The sequence below is a fragment of the Corylus avellana genome, chromosome 5 (assembly GCF_965113065.1).
Source record: "Corylus avellana chromosome 5, dhCorAvel1.hap1.2, whole genome shotgun sequence".
Classification (NCBI taxonomy): domain Eukaryota; kingdom Viridiplantae; phylum Streptophyta; class Magnoliopsida; order Fagales; family Betulaceae; genus Corylus; species Corylus avellana.
The window spans coordinates 14,726,592-14,747,833 of record NC_142494.1 but is presented as its reverse complement, the minus strand read 5'-3'; the positions used below and the strand labels follow the sequence as shown (position 1 = coordinate 14,747,833).

Genomic DNA, 21,242 nt, shown 5'->3' with positions numbered 1-21,242 from the left:
AAGAATAATTCATAATTTACAGTATTTACTTATGCTAAGCATTTTTTTTTTTCCATCCCTTGGATCATTTGAGGGCATTTATTATTTATTCTAAATCTCGTAAATAATATCAATTTGTAGGCCAAAGGAAGAAAGGCCCTCATCTTTATGGTAATTCTAGTATATGGAGTCCAAGCTTGGCCATGTGCATGCATAGATCGATTGAGCCACGTTCCTTCACTCACAGTTCAACCTTGCTCAATAAATTCAACTTTGACTTTCCATTTAATTTGATGAGGTAGGTGTATGGCTAAACAGATATAGTGTATCTTTGATAGGTACTTGAAGTTGGGTAGTTATATGAGACGGAATTTGAGAGGCCTATGAACAAACTATATATGAACGAACTCTACGTACGTACCCAAAACAGTGGTATAGTTGTTGAAGGTGAGCATAACATGAAGGATATTGAATTCCATGGTAAGTTGAAGGACATTTTGGTGTTACGTTATGGTCGAAATCGCGTGTATCTTTGAGTGCGATTGGTGGGACGTTGGGCATAGAACGAGAATACAAACAAATGAGCACTTTACGAGTGTGAATACATCTCGAACATGGTATGCATCTGACCCATTTATCCTAGCATGCCAAGCTTCACAAGTATTTTACTTGAAAGATCCCAAATTGGGTGGTAGTTGGCAAGTAGTGCAAAAAGTGACCAATAGAAACATATACGATGTTCCAACTGTATTAGAGAGAGAGATTGAAGAAGATGACAAAGGCATTGGTGACGAGGATGAAGATGATGAATGTGTTGAGGGTAATGCACCTGTGCAACAAGGAAACAAAATAGACTCAACTATGTTACGTAGAGATGATGTGGAACCAATAGCTATTGATGAAGTATATGTGCACCTTGATGAAAGCATGTTCCTCAATGATGACTTCTCTAATGAGGGGCACGAAACAAGTTCTGATGATGAACAAGACCCTAATGATGAAAGCATATTCCTCAATGATGACTCCGCTCATGAAGAAGAGTTATCTCGCAACTCTGATATAGACTCTGACGATGATATGTGTTGAATATTATTGTAAATTATATATACAAAGCATATGTAAATGAACATTTATTCTATGGTAAGACGATATGAGCTATAGATTTGTTTGCCTCGTTACCAATCTTTCGATTATTGTATATGTTAATATTTTCACATTTTCTTAGTCACTTTTTTTATTGTGGAATTAGTTGTACGCAATGAAGATGAGTTGAGGAAGATCATGTGTGTTCGTGGATCGTTCTACACCATTGCATCTCAATGAAGATGTTGAGAATGCAAGTTTAGGATCACAAGTGCCTTCTGCAATTGATGTAACTCCCTATCAGACGACGACTCAAGGACCCTCCAATTTATCTTGTAAGTGCACATATAATATTAATATAGTAATCTATGTTATTGTATAGACTATGAACAAACTACTTCACCAAAAATACTAACCATGTTTCAAATTTTGTCTCACAGCTGTTATGTCCAACATGAAGAAAAGAGGTCCGAATAAATTCACTGAGTTCAATCAGCTTTTTAAGAATGGTTGTCCTATTGAGATAAAAATTCTTCCCAAGGCAAGAGGACCGGCCTGTAGGCAAAAATGCGAGTCATTTTAGTAAGTGGGTGACATATGTCATTCATGAACACGCCAAGCTTTGCATAGTTCTTGGACTTGTGTCCCACCAAGTAAGCGGCAACAGTTTAGAATTTGTGTTTGAGTGAATTGTAACGTTTAGGGTTATGTTATTTACTACATGTAATATAAAATGTTAAGACTATTGTTATTTATAATATACAGGTTAAGTGGACTTTAGACGAGAATCAGGCTAACCAAATTCGATCTATTGAGTTGGCTTTATCAAATAATTATAGAACACTTTGTCATGGTTTTCATTGTCATTTTCTTAAATTCGGTGGTAATAAAGACTCAACAATCGTGAAGACAAAAGTTCCAAAACTTATCTCACAGCTCATGTGGCTTAAGATATGCGAGTCATTTGAAAACAAAGACTCGAAGGTAAATATTTTTAAACTAAATCGACAATAAATCTAAAGGAGTATAATTTTGTGATAATTTAATGAAAATTTGTCACAGCACAAATCCGCATGTAATAAGAAGAATAGATCGGAGTTGAAGACCAATCACACATCCGACTCTAGATCTTTTCTTAATCATCGCCATAGTGAGGTAACAATTTTATACTATTACATTATTTTAATAATTATGTTTAGAGCATATGTTAATTATATGTCTATTATGTGTAGATGGGAGAGGATGAAGAGGAGATCAATCTAATTGACTCTTATAAGATCTCTCACACAAAGAAAGACGGGTCATTTGTGACTTCGCAGTGTGAAGAACGATACGTAAGTAGTTAAAATTTCTGCTTTCTGTTAATATCTTGTCTCACATTGTTCAATGAAAGTTACTAAACTTTTAGGATATCTTGTCTCTCCTTGTTATACGACTAACCTGAAAATATGTTGCTTCTGCAGAATTTAATGGTAGAGAAGTTGGTTGACAAAGAAGTTGTCGTAGATGAAGATAAAATATTTACACAAGCTCTTGGTGGCAAACGTTCTGGCCATGTTAGAGGGATGGAAAAATTTGTCATACCTACTCCATCCTCTTCTTTGCGGTCACTATATGGCACCCAACTCAACGTTGAGTTGGAGGAAACAAATAGAAAAATAGAGGAACTGTAAAATAAGTTAGTGGAAAAAGATAGAAAAAGAGATGAACAAATAGAGGAACTGCAAAATGAGTTAGTAGAAAAAGATAGAAAAAGAGATGAACAAATAAAGGAAATTAGACAAGAATCAAAGCGCCAATTTGATCTCCCATGTCATGTGTTTTAGGTAAAATGGTTGTGTGGTAGATATGTTTTGTTATGTTTTAATTGAACCCGAACAACTAATTTTTTACTTTTAACATCTTTGTTTTCTTTTCTATATCTTATAGGAACACAAGGTGGGGATTTTGCTCATTTTGATGGGAATGTTTAAAGAGATATGATTTGGGAACTTCACACCTTATTTTGTTAAGAGTTGGTACAAGGATTCTACTCTACGTATGTTTTTTTTTTTTTTTTTTTTTTTTAAATGATGGTTAGATGTGCTTTGCATTGTTATGGTTGTTCTTATCAATTTCTCACTGCTTTGATATTTTCTTATGTTTAGCTCTTTCCATGAATAAATTGCACATATTTTCTGCTATGTAATTTCCCCCTGCTTTATAAACTTGTTGTGTTGGATGGCAACAAGTAAGAAAATAAAATAATTGGCGAGAACATGTGAAGATAGGATTCTTATTTTTTAGGAGAAAATTCACTTTACCTCCTGAAGTTTCAAGGGTTTTTCAATTCGAACCTCAATGTTTAAAAATTGGCAATATACCCCCCTAATTTTTGTCTAATTGGACGGAAATCATCTCACGTGCGTCTCACGTGAGATTTTGATGCCTTCTATTCCAACTTTACCCTCATTAAAACCTATGAAATTACGTAATTACTTTCATTAAAACCTATGAAATTGAGAGTAATTATGTAATTTCATAGGCTTTAATGAGGGCAAAATTGGAATAGAGAACATCAAAATTTCAAGTGAGACGCACGTTGGATGATTTCCGTCCAATTTGGCGAAAATTAGTAACTGGGGGTTTAAATTGAAAATTTTTGAAACATTAGGGGGGTACATTGCCAATTTTTAAACATTGGGGCTCGAATTGAAAAACCCCTGAAATTTCAGGAAATTAAAGTGAATTTAACCCTATTTTTTAATACAAGTTTGTAGACTTGGTTGTACGCTAGAAGTTTGTAGTTGATTGTGTGGTTTTGATTGTACATAGTTTTGATCATTGGCTGTATATAGCTTTGGATTACATATTGGCCGAACAGGGCTGTAATCTTTTTTGGGTGGTGGTTCTTGCTGCAATTAGATATTGAGCATGTATTTTTCAATTTTCACTTTTGTGACCTTCACTTTGTTGAGATACGAAGATGAGGAACGCTTGGCAAGATTGATTTTGGGCGGTGCAGGTGTAAAGGAAGGTTGGAGAGTTGAGGCAAATTGCTATTAAATATGTTTGTTGAGCATTCATATGTGAAGTGAGAAAACTGAGCATACAAACACTGAAGAGAATATGGTACATGTTGAATGTTTCTGTGTAGAAATGGCTTTTCAAAACAATGAGAATTTGAGAATAACTATAGAAGATAATAAAAATTTTAATTTGATAATCAAATTGGGTTGTAGCAACCCTTTTTATAGAGCTGCTCCATCAAGTAATGATGAGAATAGACTATGTTATAAAATACAATAATTCTGAGACTTGAAGTAATTAAGATAATCCAAGCTATGTCGGATTGTGATGCAAGTTTACTTGCAAATTTACTAGTTTAGAATGATCATCTCATGCATATTTTAGTACTAGACTGGCCTCTCAATCCGGCTAATCAAACCTCCTCCTTTTTTGGTTTACTTTTTCTTTGGAAATAAATAAGTTTATATTTCACGAACAGGAAATTACACACACAGACTTGTTTGGTGTTCCTCTTTTGGGTAGTAATTTGGGAGACAAATTATAGCTTCCATAATCCAAGTTCATCCCTCTTTCCATAGCTTCATTTAGTTTTGGTTATTTTCTTTAGGGAAATTTCTTGTCTTTTATATACTCTTCTTCTTTGTACAGTTACAATGTGGTATTGATGAGTCGTACAAGTTATCTGTTCTTGTATCTGGGAAGCCTGTTTTTGTGTATCTCAAAGTGGGCGCAACTAATCCTTTTTCTGTTGCTTAGCTCCATATGAAGTTTAATTTCTTAAGGAACATTGTTGTTTTCTCATGCTACTTTTGAGACTTATTCACTTAAAAATGTGTAATGAACTCTGTTTCAGACCTTTTAATATATTTGCGGTGGATTGTGTGGGAAGGAGTGGAGGTTTGGCTTTATTATGGTTGGCCGATATGGGTATTGAAATTCAAAACTACAGTCGATGGCATATTAATGCAACAGTTTGTCCCTCCTCAACCGAACCGCCGTGGAAACTTACCGATTTTTATGGCCATCTAGATCCGAGTAAGAGGGGGGAATCATGGAGTTTGTTGCGATACATTGCTAGAATGGAACCTGGCCCTTGGTTGTGCATAGGTGACTTCAACGAGATTATAAGCCTTAATGAAAAATTTTGTGGGAATGGACGTCAAAGAAGTCTAATGGAAGCTTTCCAAAGGGCTTTGGAGGATTGTGAACTCTCGGATTTGGGCTATAGGGGTCCCAAGTACACATGGAGTAATTGTAGGGAGGGACCGGATTTTACGAAGGAAAGGCTTGATCGAGCGGTAGCTAACCGAGAATGGTGTGGCAAATTTCATGAGGCAGAACTAGTGATTGGGGCAGCTGTATGGTCAGATCATTTCCCACTTCTCTTGACATTAAGCAATTATGGGAGGAGACAGAAGGGTCGTAGGAACTTCAAATATGAGGCTGGTTGGGAGCTTGATGGTAAGTCCAAACTATTATTCAGAATTCTTGGAAGGCACAACCCATTATTTCTACCTTGCAGCATGTCAACCCATGGCCTTTTATACAAAGCAAAATGATGTGCTGTACCAAAGCTTTGCTTAAATGGCGAAATGATGAGAGGGGATTGCCGGGTACAACTCTAAGGGACCAGTACAATAAACTAGCAATGGAGCAAGGGCTGAATGAGATACCAGATTTGGAACCAGCAGATACAACAAGGAATATTCTGAAAATGTTATTAGAACAAGATGAATTAAAGTGGCGCCAACGAGCTAAAGTAAATTGGCTGTCATTTGGAGATAAAAATTTGAAGTATTTTCATGCTTGCGCGAATTTTAAAAGAAAAGCTACTAAAATCGTTTTTATTGTTGATGAAAGTGGAGAAAAATGGACGACCCAAGAAAAGATGGGTGATGCATTTGCGGATTATTTTGATAGTCTTTTCAAGACCAGTGGAATGGGGGATTTTGATATATGCTTGGAAGGCTTAGAGGGGAGGGTGACGGATGACATGAAGGAGACTCTAGGGAGGCCTTTCCTAGAAAGCGAGATTAAGGACGCCTTATTCCAAATGGCTCCTCTAAAAGCTCCCGGGTCGGATGGGTATAATGCGGGCTTTTTCCAAAAACATTGGGACGTCGTTGGAACCGAGGTTTGAAAAGCTATTCTTTTTTCTCTCAATAATGTTGTCGTTGGTAGCAAATTGAATTCTACATTTATAGCTCTCATTCCCAAGAATAAAAATCCCTCATGCGTTTCGGATTTTCGCCCCATAAGTTTGTGTAATGTTTTATATAAGATTATATCAAAGGTACTTGCGAATCGGCTGAAATTGATTTTACCACTTATTATCTCTCAAAACCAAAGTGCATTCATCAAGGGAAGGTTAATGACTGACAACATTTTGGTTGCTTATGAGACCCTCCACACAATGCAATCTAGAATAGGGGGAAAAAGGGATATATGGCGGTTAAAATTGATATGAGCAAGGCCTATGATCGGGTGGAGTGGGGATTTTTGGAGGCGGTAATGTGCAAAATGGGGTTTGCACCCAGTTGGATCAAATTGATCATGGAGTGTGTAACCACGACGAATTTTGAAGTATTGGTTAACGGCGTCCCTACAAGAAAAATTGTCCCAACCCGAGGCAATCGGCAAGGCAACCCCCTTTCACCGTATTTGTTTTTGATTTGTGCTGAGGCATTGAGTTCTTTACTTGGCAAAGTGGATAGGGAAGGTGTGTTGACTGGAGTTCCCACCTCTAAGAGGGGACCTCGCATCAACCATTTATTTTTTGCTAATGATTGTTTACTATTTTGTAGAGCTGACCTGGAACATTGGGAAAAATTGTTTACCATTCTCAGAATCTATGAAGAAACTTCAGGACAAAAATTGAATGCATCTAAGACGGCTATCTATTTTAGTCGGAATACTATGTCAGCACATCGACGACATATCCAGGAAGCCTCTGGTGTCCCAAGTTCACAGAGGTACGAGACATATTTGGGCCTCCTGGCTTTGGTGGGGAAATCTCGGACAAAAGCTTTCAAAGGGATACTTGATAAAATCTGGAAGAAACTCCAAGATTGGAAGTTAAAACTCCTTTCTCAAGCGAGGAGGGAGATTATGCTCAAGGCGGTGGTCCAAGCAATACCGACGTATTGCATGAGTGTATTCAAGCTTCCCAAAATTTTGTGCGACAAAATTAACTCCCTAATGCAGCAATTTTGGTGGGGGGAATCAAAGATTCCATGGATGTCTTGGAGCAAAATGGGTTTGTCAAAAGCTCAAGGAGGTTTGGGCTTTCGGGATTTCCTATGTTTCAATAAGGCCCTTCTTGCGAAACAATGTTGGCGATTATGGAATATGCCCTAGAGTTTGGTGGCCACGGTTTTGAGGGCTAAATACTTTGCAAATGGAACAATTCTTGAGGCCAAATTGGGCTCTAAACCCTCCTTTGCATGGCGGAGCATTTTGGGTTCGTGTGACCTTCTCAAGGAGGGTTTGTATCGATGGATTAGCAACGGAGAATCTACACGAATTTGGGGAGACAAATGGATTCCCATTCCGTCCACTTTTTCTATTCATACACCTCCCCGGGTGTTGGACGCCAATACAAAGGTAAGTGCTCTTATTGACAGAGACACGTATGGGTGGAATACAAGCCTGCTGAAGGCTATCTTTAATTCTGTTGAAGTTGAAGCTATTTTATTAGTCCCTTTGAGTAGCACTAACCGACCTGATAGGGTGATCTAGCGAGGTAATGCTAATGGTCAGTTCACAGTGAAATCAGTGTATCATTTGGCCAAGGAACTGGAGTTTCTCAAGCAGGCAGGGAGCTCACATGGGGGGAAAACATGTGATCTGTTGAAGTCAATTTGGAAGGTGGCGTGCCCGAATGTGGAGAAACATTTTTTTGTGGAAGGCATGTAAGGAGATTCTCCCCACCAAGGCCAACCTGCTTAGGCGGCATGTTCTTCCAGATGATTTGTGCCCAATCTGTGGACTACAAGCAGAAACTGGATACCATATCCTATGGGATTACCCCTTAGCACGGAATGTATGGGGAACAAGTCTAAAAAAATTTCAAAAGCTGGTACCGGAGGGCCCAACCTTTAGACAGGTGGTGGAACTGGTGGTGAAGAGGTGTGATGGAGAGGAGCTGGGTCTCTTTGCTGGGATCGTACGACGCGTCTGGTTACGGCGAAACGACTTTGTGCATGAAAGCAAATTTTCCCACCCAAGTGCATTGGTACAGTAGGCTATGCAGGCTCACACTAATTATTTGGACGTAAATTCCCCAAATCCATCTTCTCCCCGAGAGATAGTTGAGGCTTCCAGCTAGATTGTTCTGCCAGAGGGTTTTATCAAAATCAACTGGGACACGGCGATTTGTTCCAAGCAAGGAGTGGTGGGTATGGGTGATGTGGTTCGTAACAAACGAGGGCAGGTGCTGGCTGTACGAAGCTTGACTAAACCAGGCAGGCTCTCCCCTCTAGCAGTTGAGGCGTGGGCCAGAGGGCAAGCTTTAATATTTGGCAAAGATATAGGACTGAGGAAGATCATCTTGGAAGGGGACTCAAAGCTCGTGCTGGATGCTGTTAATGGCAGAGATGCTAGTGGGAGGGATATTGGTCATTTGATTGAAGACATGTATATTATGCTACAGCCTTTCACTGATTGGAAGGTGATGGCGGTCCGAAGATCTGCAAATCAAGCGGCCCATGAGGTAGCACGGATGGCCATTTGGGCGAACACAGCAAGGACACGGCATTTTGCATATCTTGATTGTATTCATGAGCTTATTATAGGGGAGACTCCTTCCTCTAATAATGTTTGAGTAATAAAAGTCCTACTTATTCAAAAAAAAAAAAAAAAAAAAAAAAAAATCATTTGCATACCAAATAATCATTTAATAATAATTTAATTGCATGCAATTACGAATCTAATAATAGAGTACAAATTCTAATTAACATATCATAAATGCATTTAATTAAATTCAATTACATATCAATTTTTTAAGTCATTCTACCCTATATTAAATGCATATCAAAAGTCTCTAAGGGTAGCTCAATCGACTGTGGACCACGCCTCATGAAGCGGTGGTCAATAGTTCGAATCTCTCATCTTCCTTCCTTTGTGTGGACATGTCAAAAAAAAAAAAAAATGCATATAAAAAAAATTATTGAATATCAATTTAATAAGCCATAATTCTCGGCTCTTGGGCTCCAAAAAACTCTAGCCTCTCTCTACTCCCTCTCCAGTGAGACCCTGAATCCTCCCCGCTTGTTTTGTTATTTCTTTCATTTTCTTTGCTATAGTTTGATTTTGGAACTCATTAGCTTCTCCTCACGCTTTGGTTTTGTCGATATTTTGATGGGAAACTTAGATCAGCTCCTTGTGCTGCTGATCTACTCTTTTGCTGCTGGCCCAAGCCCTATACATGCCACTACACACTTCTCCCCGGTGCCATTATGCTCTGTAGTCACCAGACTTTTTCTCTCTTCTTTTTGGCAAGCGCCGAATGTGGTTTGTGCAAGCCAGAGTATGGATCGTGTGGATCTCACGCGCTTTACGTGTGAGCCTCACGAGCCGAGTTTTCTCTGCCATTTTCTTGCTGGACCTTGCCATTGATGCTGGTTTTCTTTGTTTAGGTCTTGTTTTGTTGTGTTATCTTGACCTTTGTGCTGATGAGGGATAGTTTCGATGCAAGGAGTTTGTCTCACGGCCGGGTCAATAAATTTTTTTTTTTTTTTAGCGATGAGACCTACTCATGTATTTAGATCTAGTTTGCCTAGAGCAGATCTACCCCTTAAATGAAGTGTGCACATGGGTTGGATCGGAGGAGGTATATATGTTTTTGAATGTTAGATTTTCAGTGTATCTACGATGTTGTACTCTTCATACTTTTTTGGCTATTTTTCTCTTTAAGAGCTTCAAGCTCTTGATCTCTTATTATGGAATGAAAATAAAAATAAAAATAAAATTCCCTAAAAAAAAAAGAAGTCATAATTCTAGCATTTTGGAATATCAATTTAAATCATTTCATATGCATATCAATTTAATAAGAAAAGTACCGATCGGTTGGAGGATGAGGAGTGGCAGCAAGATCGAGAAAGAATACACCTAGATTGGAGGAGCGGCGCTGCCGGAGGTGAGAGAGAGCTGATTAGAGAGAGAGAGAGATCACTGAGTGAGAGAGAGCTAAGTGAGAGAAAGAGAGTTGTGTGAGGGAGATCAAGGGAGAGGGGGATCGGGTGGCCGGGCTTCTGCGTAGATTGAGGGATGGGGGATGTTTTTTACTGAGTGGGTACATGCACTATTGCAACGTTCCAATTCAGTAGGGACGTGCGCTGTTCAAACGACCCCTCTCCTTGAGGGGTCGTTTTACTATTGAAATGCCCTCTGGTAACGACCACATTCGAGAACGTTCCAAAGTCATCATTTTTTTGTAGTCCCGGTTTGTCTTATTTGAAGGGCAAAATCGTCGTCTAAAAAATTAAAATGATAATTTTATCCTTATAAATAAAACCAACTAAATTCTCTATTCAAATGAACCGCAGAGAATCCTTGTCATCCAAAATATGCCCAAAGATAGTTTGAATTATAACATAAGAGAGTATGCAGTGATAACTCCTAACATCCCCTTATTATTAGTCATTTTCAAATAAGACTTCTTCCCCAGCCGATGCTTGTTGTCTTTGCACAGAGGATCCTCTTCACCCCTTCCCACTATTGTCTATTCATATGTTTTTATGCGACACTGCCAAACATAATAGACTTCTCCTGTAACTGAAATTGACTTTTACGTAAAGATTATTTTTCTTTTGTTCAGGAGAAGATGCCCATGTCATAGGATACGTAATAGTATTGGTTTTCATAAACTAGCTAGCAAAATTTATTTATTACTTTTTTTTTTTTTTTTTTTTTTTTTTGTGAGAAATGCTATAGTACAATAAAAATACAATTTTTTGCTTATAAAAGTTCTAGGTAACAAGAGGCTATAGGCCTCCATCCGTAGTTACTGTGAATCCACCCACTGATGAAGCTTGTGGGCTCTTGCCAACTTGAACTTTTATGGGTCCAAAATGATCTTTTTATTGCATTATAGCACATTTCTTTTCCCATATGGTAGAACTTGAAATACAATCCATCAATTTATTATTAGCCAACTTATTCAATTAGAAAAAAAAAAAAAAATTATTATTAGCCAAAAACATTCACAATTAACTAGTAAAGACCGAGTTAGATTTTTTTTTTCTTTTTTTTTTTCAAAAAAAAGAAGGAGGATCCAATTAGTGGAATAAAATACTTTAAGATGTGGTAGTAAAAAATAATTCGTAGATTAAAAAATCAAGAACTGATTTTGTAAATAAATAAATAACATGAGAAATGCTATTTATCTTTCTTCGGTCAATCTCTGGTTTTAACTCCACACACACACACACACACACACACACACACACATATATATATATATATATATATGAGAGAATAGCTTCTATAGGGTCTTGGCATAAATCAAAGCTTTTGTACCCTCCAATAAGAAGGCGACACATCAACATGGAACACTATAACAAAAATATGGTGTTCCACCTAATCTTTTTTTTAGAATACCTAAAACAAAACACCTTATAGAATAAACTTTTCATATTTTTCTCCAAAACCACCCCAGCCACCAACCTGCCGCCAGAAACGCCGCCAGAGACGACGCCGGCCGGTGCCTCTCTCTCTCACACACCGGTGATGTTTTCTAATCTTCTAGATGAAAAAAAAATGTCTTGGAACAATTCTCAATTATTTTCTTCTTGTATTTTTACTGCCCACTGTGAATGATTTTTCTGTCTGGATACTATTGAAGCAGGGATGAATGAATCTTAATTTTGGGTTGCTTTTGTGATAGTTTCTGTTGCCGCCAGTGAGAGAGATAGGGGTACCGGCCGGCAGAGTTTTCGACGGCAGGTTGGTGGCTGGGGTGGTTTTGGAGAAAAATATGAAAAGTTTATTCTAGAAGGTGTTTTGTTTTAAGTATTCTAGAAAAAAAGATTAGGTGAAACACCATATTTTTGCTATAGTGTTTCACGTTGATGTGTCGCCTTCTTATTAGAGGGCACAAAAGCCTTAGTTTATGCCAAGACCATATAGAAGTTATTCTCTCTCTCTCTCTCTCTCTCTCTCTCTATATATATATATATATATATATATATATATTTGAGCCTTAAAATCTCATGTTTACAGCCTCCAATCAACTCTGAACACCTAAGTAAAAACATAAAAGTGCACCAAAATAACCTAAGTCCAAATACACTAGATTGCTTTGAGAAAGAAAACAAAAACCAGCCCCCCCTTGTGAACCAGTCCCTACCAAAACCAGCCCCCTTCGTGAACCTGGCCAGACCCACGGTGTAGGTTTGTCGTGGGTTTCTCCAATGGGTCTGGCCACCTCTCTCTGGGGCCGGTTTCTGGCCTTTAGTGTGATAAAATCCTTAAAGGGTTAACTTTACACCTCTAGGTTTTAGTTTTAAATCCAAAAATGAGTTTTGAGGCATTTGAAACAAGTTTTGATGCATTAGAAATAGGTTTTGAGGCATTAGAAATAAGTTTTCAGGCGGGTCAACATCGGTTTTGAGGCGGATCACGGCCAGACCCAAGTCTTGGGTCGTGGGTCTCGCCAGACCCACGGCTGAGTCTGGCGGCAAGGGTGTTCTTGGTCTTTTTATTTTTTTATTTTTTTTATTTTTTATTGTTTTTGTTCTCACTTTAGTTTTTTGCACTTTTCTTGAAATGATGATGTGTTAGATGGAGATTGGATGCTACTAAATGGCCATTGTACAGATAGTTTGGACTGTAGGGGCTCACACACACACACACACACACACACACACACACACATATATATATATATATATATATATATATGATATATCCAATAGGATTTAAAAAATAGTTAGACAAAAGATGAATAAGAGTTCAATCAAATCCCATAATATCAAATTTAATTACCATCAAATCTGATTACAATCAATCTCATAATATAAAATAATCAAATATACATTAACAGATCCCCAAAAGATAGCTCAATCAGCTAAGAATCAGCCTAATATAACAGAAGTCACTATTTTAAATTTTATTCTCCATTTTTCTCATCTTGTGTGGAGATGTAATATATATATAGCAAGTCTCAATTAACATAACTAATATTTTTGTGCCTCTACAATACATTTCGAATAATTAAGAATGGCCAAAACTTATACCAATTCATTAATAGAAAATTACCAATATGTAAAATTTGTTGGCAAAATGTTGGTATGATGTAAAATTCAGCAATTAAATGTCATAGTCAATATTGGACACCCCGTACTCAAATTCTCCTTTTTATTTTTATTTTTGACTAATCTTAATTTTATTCCCTTAACTGTAAATAAGATGATAGTTTAACCATCCCATAAATAGACTAGAAGGTTCTTATACTTTTCGTCCACTGATAAATCCTCTCACACATCCGCAATCTGTCGGTGAACCGACTCTAATTAGGAAGGGCAAATCCGAAATATCACGCAAACCCAAGGGGGGAAAATCACAGCCTCAGCCCCTCCCCCAAATCATAAACATAATTGCACTTCCCTGTTTCCCGCGGCTTTAAACGCGGCTTGGATTTTGGCTTTTCCTCCACTCACGCGCTTCTCTCACTCTCGCTCTACAATTTCTTTTTTGTTTTCATAAAATTGATGACCACTAAATTGTCCCAGCGGAAACAAAAGATCGTGATCCCAGCGAGTCTCTCAAAAAGCTACCAATATATTCTCTCACTCTGCCACCACTGTTCATACCATTTACCTTTTTGCGGCTTTGCATTTGGATTTCGATTTCAATCTCCAGCTTTTTTTCACTCCCGTGATTCTGTACGAGCACAGATCCAGCGAGACTGAGAGCGACCTGTTTGGGGATTCTATTCATGGAATTGGAGCAACAAGTTTCCACAACATGAAGTTTTACATATCCACGACGGGGATTAAGCGAGTCACGATATCCAGCTCCGGCGCCGCCGGTAAGGCTTCTCTTACCAAGGCCACGGCGCCTCGTCGGATTTCCAGCCGGACGCTGCTGCCGGTCCTCCTCGTGCTCGGGATCGCTCTGCCGTTTCTCTTTGTGAGAATTGCGTTTTTGGTGCTCGAATCTGCCACTGCTTGCTCTTCTCCTCTTGGTAATTTCTCTTTTATTTCTTTTTTATTATTATTTTTTTTAATTTGTTTTTTTGAAAAGGAGATTGTCTGTATTTTTTGCAAATATAGAAATTAGGACTTTTGAGTTGAGGTTTCATTTTTGTGGATTGGAGTTGTACATTCTTCTCAAATTGTCCGTTCGTTGTACAACATGGATTGCAGCGGAAGGTACAAGTACCTTCAGCGTAAGGCATCTATATATATATATATATATATATATATATATATTTTATGCTGGAGATTGTTTTTCTCTGGGAATATGGATTAGAAAATGTTTGGGTTGACAATTTTGGTACAAATTTATTTATAAATTAAATTTTTAAGTAATAATTGGTGAAAAGTGACAAATTAGTCATTATAATTATTTTATCAATTATAAATTATTACGTCAGTTATAATGAATTTTAAATTAAAAATTGTGTGAGCCTAACCTTAGCCACTATGGAATATGGATACGGTTATAAAATCCTCTAATTAATTTAATGTTTTTAGTGGTAAATACGATTATTTTTATTATTATCAACTCAGCTGAAAAATGTTTTTAGTTTTATTTATGTCGTGTCAGAGAAGTCATTGCCTGTAATTTTTTTTTTTTTTTTTTTTCAAATTTTAGAATATTATTTATTCTCAGATAAAATTTTAATTTAATTTTTTAAAACGGTTTTTGCAGATTGTATAGGATGGAGGTTTTTCAGCGGGGCTGACGCATCTCTGGTAAGTGTGTCAGATCTAATGACGAAAATACCCTTTATTTCTGAACTTTATGAATTGGATGTCCAGCAATAGTAATTTTCTTTTTTTTTTTTAAAAAAAATAATAATTTGAGTAGAAAATCTCTAAAAATCCATATCCGATTTTATTACTCTGAAACCCTATAAGTAGGGTGTGAGTGTGACACGGTGTATATATGCCACCACGTGGTCTGTTGGACGGCAGATTGGTACTTTACACAAAGTTTGCACACAAAGGAATCTTCTGTTATCCTTGTCCCTGTCATCGGTTAAATCCGCTTGAACCTTTGTATTTAGGTTGCATATATATATAAAAAAAATTACTTATTTATTTATTTTTTTTAAGTGCATTTTAGTTCCTCCAATTTACTGTTTTACCAAACTGATTACTGGGATATAGCCCCTATGGTACTCTGTTGTAAGTTGTTTGATACCAACCGTTATATGCACACATGTAATCCAAGTTACTACCAATCGTTGATTGAGACGTGACATGGCTAATGATTCGGCTTATTAAGTGATGGTCGGTCACCAAAGGGGTGGTTGTCCCTCATCTAATCCTCTTTTTTATTTTTTTAATTGAGGAAAAAATTGTAATTTAAAGTAGACCCTAGTCATGAGTCATGTCATGTGTCAATTGATGAGTGGTTGTGATGTTGAGCTGCTTATGCAGCTATTGGTTTCTATCAAACAGCTAACAACGGGACCATTTTAGATAAATAATTTACCCTAGAGATTAAATACGTAATTTTTCTGATGTTATATATATGGGTGAGTAGTTTGGATATGTTAGTTTTGCATGTGAGTGGTTCGGGCTTTATTGAACTTGTTGAATTTGTCATATTCGCATATACCAGTTTAATGGTTCTTACATCTGAAAAAGTTTCTCTAACTTCTTATGTTCCAATTCAGGGTCACATTTAAATGCTGCCATTTTATTATCATTTTGATTTTGACCTATTTGAAGCTTGGTCGTTTTCACCTTAAACGTTGTTGAATTTCATAGTATGTTCTTCCTACATTTGTTTCTCCATTTTTTATTCCATGTCCAATAATCTCAAAGTTCCAATTTATTACAAAAATGTTTAATTTTGGTTCAAAAATTCTAAAATGTCTAGCCCTTTTTCTTCAATATAACAAAAACATTTTATGGAAAAAAGGTAATTTCAATTTAAAATAATATCTATCATATGCAAAGTGTCAAGGGGACAGTATCCACCCTAATTAATTTTTCATTAATTGGTAGTGATAGGACCCATTTGTTATTGGGCTCCACTCTTTGAAAGCGTCCAAACGCACATACTTGAGATATTCCAGACTTGTGTTATGCTTGAGAATTGACTTATGCTTGAGAATTGAGATATTCCTCTTTCCTGAAAAAAAAAAAAAAAAATTAAAATAAAGCAAGATATTCCATTTTAATAATATAATAGCATTTTTCGTAAATCATAGAAAGGGTAATGGCATTTTCGTCCTAGGATATATTGCTTACAGTGTCTGGATAAGCACATTTTGGGACACTGTCGGTTGGATTTTCAGCAGTCTCTTTCGAGGACACGTGGCCAGTTGTACCACAATCGTATTGTGCTCGTCCACTTGATGTTAATACATTTTGAAGACAATAAAGAAGAGAAACAAACAAGAAATGTAATAATTGGTGGAGAACTTGTAAATTCCACAACCATCTGACTCTTTCCATGACGCTCTCATTGAAAATGCATTTACCTCTTCGTGATGGAAACTTCACTACGTCACCACACGTCACACGGTTTGATCAATGGGCCTATTTTATTTTATTTATTATTATTATTATTGATTGTCTATGTGTTACTGTGGTGATGCATTTACCATAAAGAAGCTGAGGGAGGAGCTAAGCAGATCACTAGTTGAGGCGAAGGAAGGTGACATTAATGAGGAAGGAATAGAGATAGAGTCATTCGACAAGCTTGTGAAGGATATGACGTCGAAAAGAGAGGATATCAAGGCATTTGCTTTCAAGACCAAGGCTATGGTGAGCACACGTAATCATTCATGGCTACTTTAATTTGTCTCTACTTCTTTTTATCTGTGCTGATTTGTTGTGTGTTGTTTTCGGTCATTGATGGGATGTAGAGGGTGACATCTAGTTATTGTCTCTATTCTAGTATTACAGTTGACAGTTGGCAATTCGCTAGGAAAGGATAAAAAGTTACAGTTGGCACTTGGCAATGCTGGTTTGGGTCTGGGTCTACTTCCTAGCTAGCTAAGACCTATATATACATGATCCGGATTATTAGTTTAGGTCCTTTAGGAGAAGATGAATGCTATATATGTGTTTCACAATGATGATGATGTAGCAGTCTTAATTAACTTTTAATATTTTTTTTAAAACAAGGATTGATCCAAGGTTTTGTTGAGATTAACACATAAGAGTTGTGGATAATTATGAGATAAAAATTTTGTTTCTAACATTATTTTTAATAGAATTGTCCTTTTTTAGAACAGTAAACGGTTAGTTTGATAATGCGTTTGGAAAGTCTTTTTTTTTTTTTTTTTTTTAAACACAATACCTTACTTTTTAGAAATAAATTACTAAACAAAAAGTGTTTCTAAAAACAAAAAACAACAATTTTAAAAATATAGAACACAAAGTAGGTTTTTGAAAACTTTCCTAAAAGTATTTGAAAAAATTATGTTTATTTTTCTAGGTGTGAAGGCTAACTTGTTATTTATACAAAAAATTGGAGAAGACGAAAGGTGGTTGCACGGCCACCCCAACACAACAAAGTATCCAAGAGGAGGTGGCTGTGCGGTAGTCGAACATAAAAAATTATGTTTTTTTTTTTTTAATTCAAATCACCATTGATTTGAAAACACTTATTAGATTTTTTACAAACACTAAAACACACTTTTCAAAATGTTTACTGAATAGTTTTCTTCTGTTTCACTCTACAAAATACTTTTCAAAGATGAACGCCATTGAAATTACTTCCTACTTTCTATCACATCAAGATAGCTTTTCAAATCAAAACATAAAAAACCATTTTGAAAACACTTGCCAGACATAAAAATTTTGGCTTCACAACTTACCTCTTATTTCAGATAAAGTATTCCACATGTTGGACTTATTTATTGAGGGAGAATTTGAGCCCACATATGAAGAAGAATGTTAGAATATGATTATAAATAATTAAATTCACAATTTTCTATCAGCCTAAACTTATGTGATAAGTAGTGGCTTAATAATCAAAATATCTATATTGCACGGGCACTTCTAGAAGAGAGTTGTATACGCATCAAATACAATACATCTTAGATACTTGCCAATGCATACATAATAAGCATATCCAAACTTCGCAAATCATATTTTTGAACTTGAAAATGTATATGATACTTCTTCAATACATTGGAGTGGGTACCATAAACAGCTTGAGTCACTAAGTTCTTAGACATGATCCTCTTTAGTTAGAGAGTAATATGATAAAAACTTTCAGATAATGAATGCTGGTATGATTAAACATTTACCTTGTATGACTACAAAATCTCTAAGAAGTTGAAATGAAAAGGAAAGAATGTAAAAGTTATGATTATTTTTAACCATAACTTGTACCCCATATTTCTATTCATGCTTCCTAGGATGCAACTTGTTTGTAAAAGCGACTCAATTTGAATATTGTGTGCGAGTGTTTGCATGAGTGTGCACTAGCATGCTGACAATGTATGTGGGTGGGGTCCTTGCAAATGTGCATTTGTTTCAGGCCAGCTGTTATTGTATTTATCATCTTAGCTTGGATTATGTATATTCCAGTGAGAGGAAACTATATGGAAAAAAGTACCATAGCTTAAACAATTGTAGAATTGTTTGCATTACTACTGTGTATGACTTAAATGAACTAAAAGAACTGACACCGGATTATCTTATCATGGAGATTTAGGCTTTGTTTTGGTTGCTTAAATCTGCATATCAAGAAAAAACAATTATTTGAAGAAGTTCCAATCCTCAAAAAAATTAGAGCTAATTTCTTATCTTAACATGCAGCTACTTCAGATGGAACGCAAGGTCCAGTCGGCGAGACAGCGTGAGTCTATTTACTGGCATTTAGCTTCACATGGTGTCCCCAAAAGCTTACATTGTCTTTGCCTAAAACTGGCCGAGGAGTATGCTGTAAATGCAATTGCTCGATCTCGTCTACCTCCACCAGAATATGTTTCTCGCCTTGCCGACCCCTCGTTTCATCACCTTGTTCTTCTAACTGATAATGTCCTTGCTGCTTCTACTGTTGTCTCTTCTACAATCCAAAACTCAGCCAACCCTGGAAAGTTAGTGTTCCACATAGTTACTGACAAAAAAACTTATACCCCGATGCATGCGTGGTTTGCGATCAATTCTATTAAATCTGCGGTGGTGGAAGTTAAGGGATTGCACCAATTTGATTGGTCTCAGGAAGTGAATGTTGGTGTGAAAGAGATGTTAGAGATTCATCGTCTAATTTGGAGGCACTACTACAATAATTTGAAAGAAGAAGATTTTGAGTATAAAGGAGAACATAAAAGATATCTAGAGGCTTTAAGCCCCAGCTCCCTCTCCCTCCTTAATCACCTCCGAATTTATATCCCTGAGGTAGTTACCAATTTTCTTCACAAAATCTTCTATGATTGAATGATACATGTTGAATAATGAACACTTAATTATGATTTATTTATCGTCTGATTTTCTTGGGCCACACAGCTGTTTCCAGATCTCAACAAGATAGTGTTCTTGGATGATGATATTGTAGTACAACATGACATATCATCTTTGTGGGAATTGGATCTCAATGGAAAAGTTGTTGGTGCAGTTGTTAATTCATGGTGTGGAGATGACTGTTGCCCAGGAAGAAAATACAGGGACTACTTGAACTTTTCGCATCCAATTATATCATCCAACTTTGACCCTGATCGTTGTGCATGGCTGTATGGCATGAATGTCTTTGATATCGAAGCTTGGAGGAGGACCAACATCACTGCAACTTACCATCAATGGTTAAAACTTGTAAGTGCATTTTCTAATACTTCAATAAGTTGGTTAATGGAAACTGCTGTCAATGTGTCTCAGCCCGTTTTCCAGTGTTAAACTCAAGATGGATATAGCATCGGATGTTGGTGTCATACTTTTGCTCTTGAAAAAAGTTTTATTTTTCAGAAAAGAAAATATTCTTTTAAAAAAAGCGATATGGGAATCTAGTTCTTTTTAATAGCTAAAAGTGGTGTTTTTTTGGTCGAAAAAAAGTGGTGTTTTATACTTACTTTTAAGCCATTGGATGATTGACGACCTGTGATTGTACTCATTCTGAGGAAGAGGGCAGATGTTTTGTTATCGTTTAACATAAGAGAAATTGTCTACCATCTCTTTGAATAATAAATGTTACATTTAGAATGAATATCCTATACTTTTCGAAGCCGGTTCCAGAGAAATATTTAGAGAATCTAGATTTCCTGACTCTTATGACCAAATACCTCCATTATGTTTCACTGTAAAGATAAAATTTTCACCCTTTTTTGTTTCCATAATACCATTACCTCATTTCACAGAGCCACAAATCTGGGTTGGCATTATGGCATCCAGGAGTACTTCCACCTTCCTTAATAGCTTTTGAGGGTCATGTGCATCCTATTGAACCATCATGGCATCTGGCCGGTTTAGGTCATCAATCTGCAGAAGTTCATCAAGAGGTATTGGAAGCTGCTGCTGTTATACATTTCAGTGGCCCTGCAAAGCCATGGCTTGAGATTGGGTTTCCAGAGGTCCGAAGCTTATGGACTAAATATGTAAGTTTCTCAAACAATTTTATTAGGAAATGTAGCGTAATGGGGTAAAGAGGGCAAAGTTCTCTTACTCTCATATATATATATTCATTTCTGGAAAAAACCAGAAGCAAAGTATGGGTCCAGAGAGAAGAAGGTTTTGCCTTCAGTTTCTGCTCACACTCAGCTCTGCATACCACGATATTGGTTATTTCATGTCCATAATAGAAAATAGCCCAAGGTTCCACGCAATACACCATAAATAGTCGGGATCTTTAGACTTGTTCAAGAGATATAGGATCATGTTGTAGCTCTCTAACAATATTGTAAATTACTTTTGGTCAGGTAATTTAATATTTGCTTATTTCAATGGTTAAACTTTTGTATTATGTTTAACTTCTGCATAATATGGTGTTAATTTGTTCACCATTTGTTAGTTGTGGTTCATATAAGTGCTAAAATATTAATTAAA

At 36.6% G+C, this 21,242-nt stretch overlaps 3 protein-coding genes and 2 pseudogenes across 4 annotated transcripts; all 5 read left to right on the top strand.

The window, feature by feature from the left end:
- The first annotated feature begins 377 nt into the window (after positions 1-377).
- LOC148585821 (uncharacterized) lies at positions 378-1,065 on the top strand (annotated as a pseudogene).
- Positions 1,066-1,968: 903 nt separating this feature from the next.
- On the top strand, positions 1,969-4,827 carry LOC148585820 (uncharacterized; annotated as a pseudogene).
- A 1,689-nt stretch (positions 4,828-6,516) lies between these two features.
- Positions 6,517-8,314, top strand: LOC148585819 (uncharacterized). Its single transcript, XM_088516773.1, has 3 exons — positions 6,517-7,224; positions 7,429-7,674; positions 7,979-8,314. Exons 1-3 carry the CDS (start codon positions 6,517-6,519, stop codon positions 8,312-8,314), a joined length of 1,290 nt encoding a protein of 429 aa, XP_088372899.1.
- A 156-nt stretch (positions 8,315-8,470) lies between these two features.
- On the top strand, positions 8,471-8,893 carry LOC148585818 (uncharacterized). The gene has a single exon (XM_088516772.1). The coding sequence runs from the start codon at positions 8,471-8,473 to the stop codon at positions 8,891-8,893; it is 423 nt and encodes a 140-aa protein (XP_088372898.1).
- A 4,813-nt stretch (positions 8,894-13,706) lies between these two features.
- On the top strand, positions 13,707-21,148 carry GAUT15 (galacturonosyltransferase 15). Of its 2 annotated transcripts, none has more exons than XM_059594060.2 (6): positions 13,707-14,257; positions 14,947-14,990; positions 16,866-17,018; positions 19,026-19,607; positions 19,716-20,018; positions 20,558-21,148. In XM_059594060.2, the coding sequence occupies exons 1-6, from the start codon at positions 14,038-14,040 to the stop codon at positions 20,840-20,842; spliced, it is 1,587 nt and encodes a 528-aa protein (XP_059450043.2). In that variant the 5' UTR covers positions 13,707-14,037; the 3' UTR covers positions 20,843-21,148. The 2 variants fall into 2 exon arrangements, with proteins under 2 accessions (XP_059450043.2, XP_059450042.2); XM_059594059.2 differs by having other exon boundaries at positions 16,863-17,018.
- The last annotated feature ends 94 nt before the right edge of the window (positions 21,149-21,242 follow it).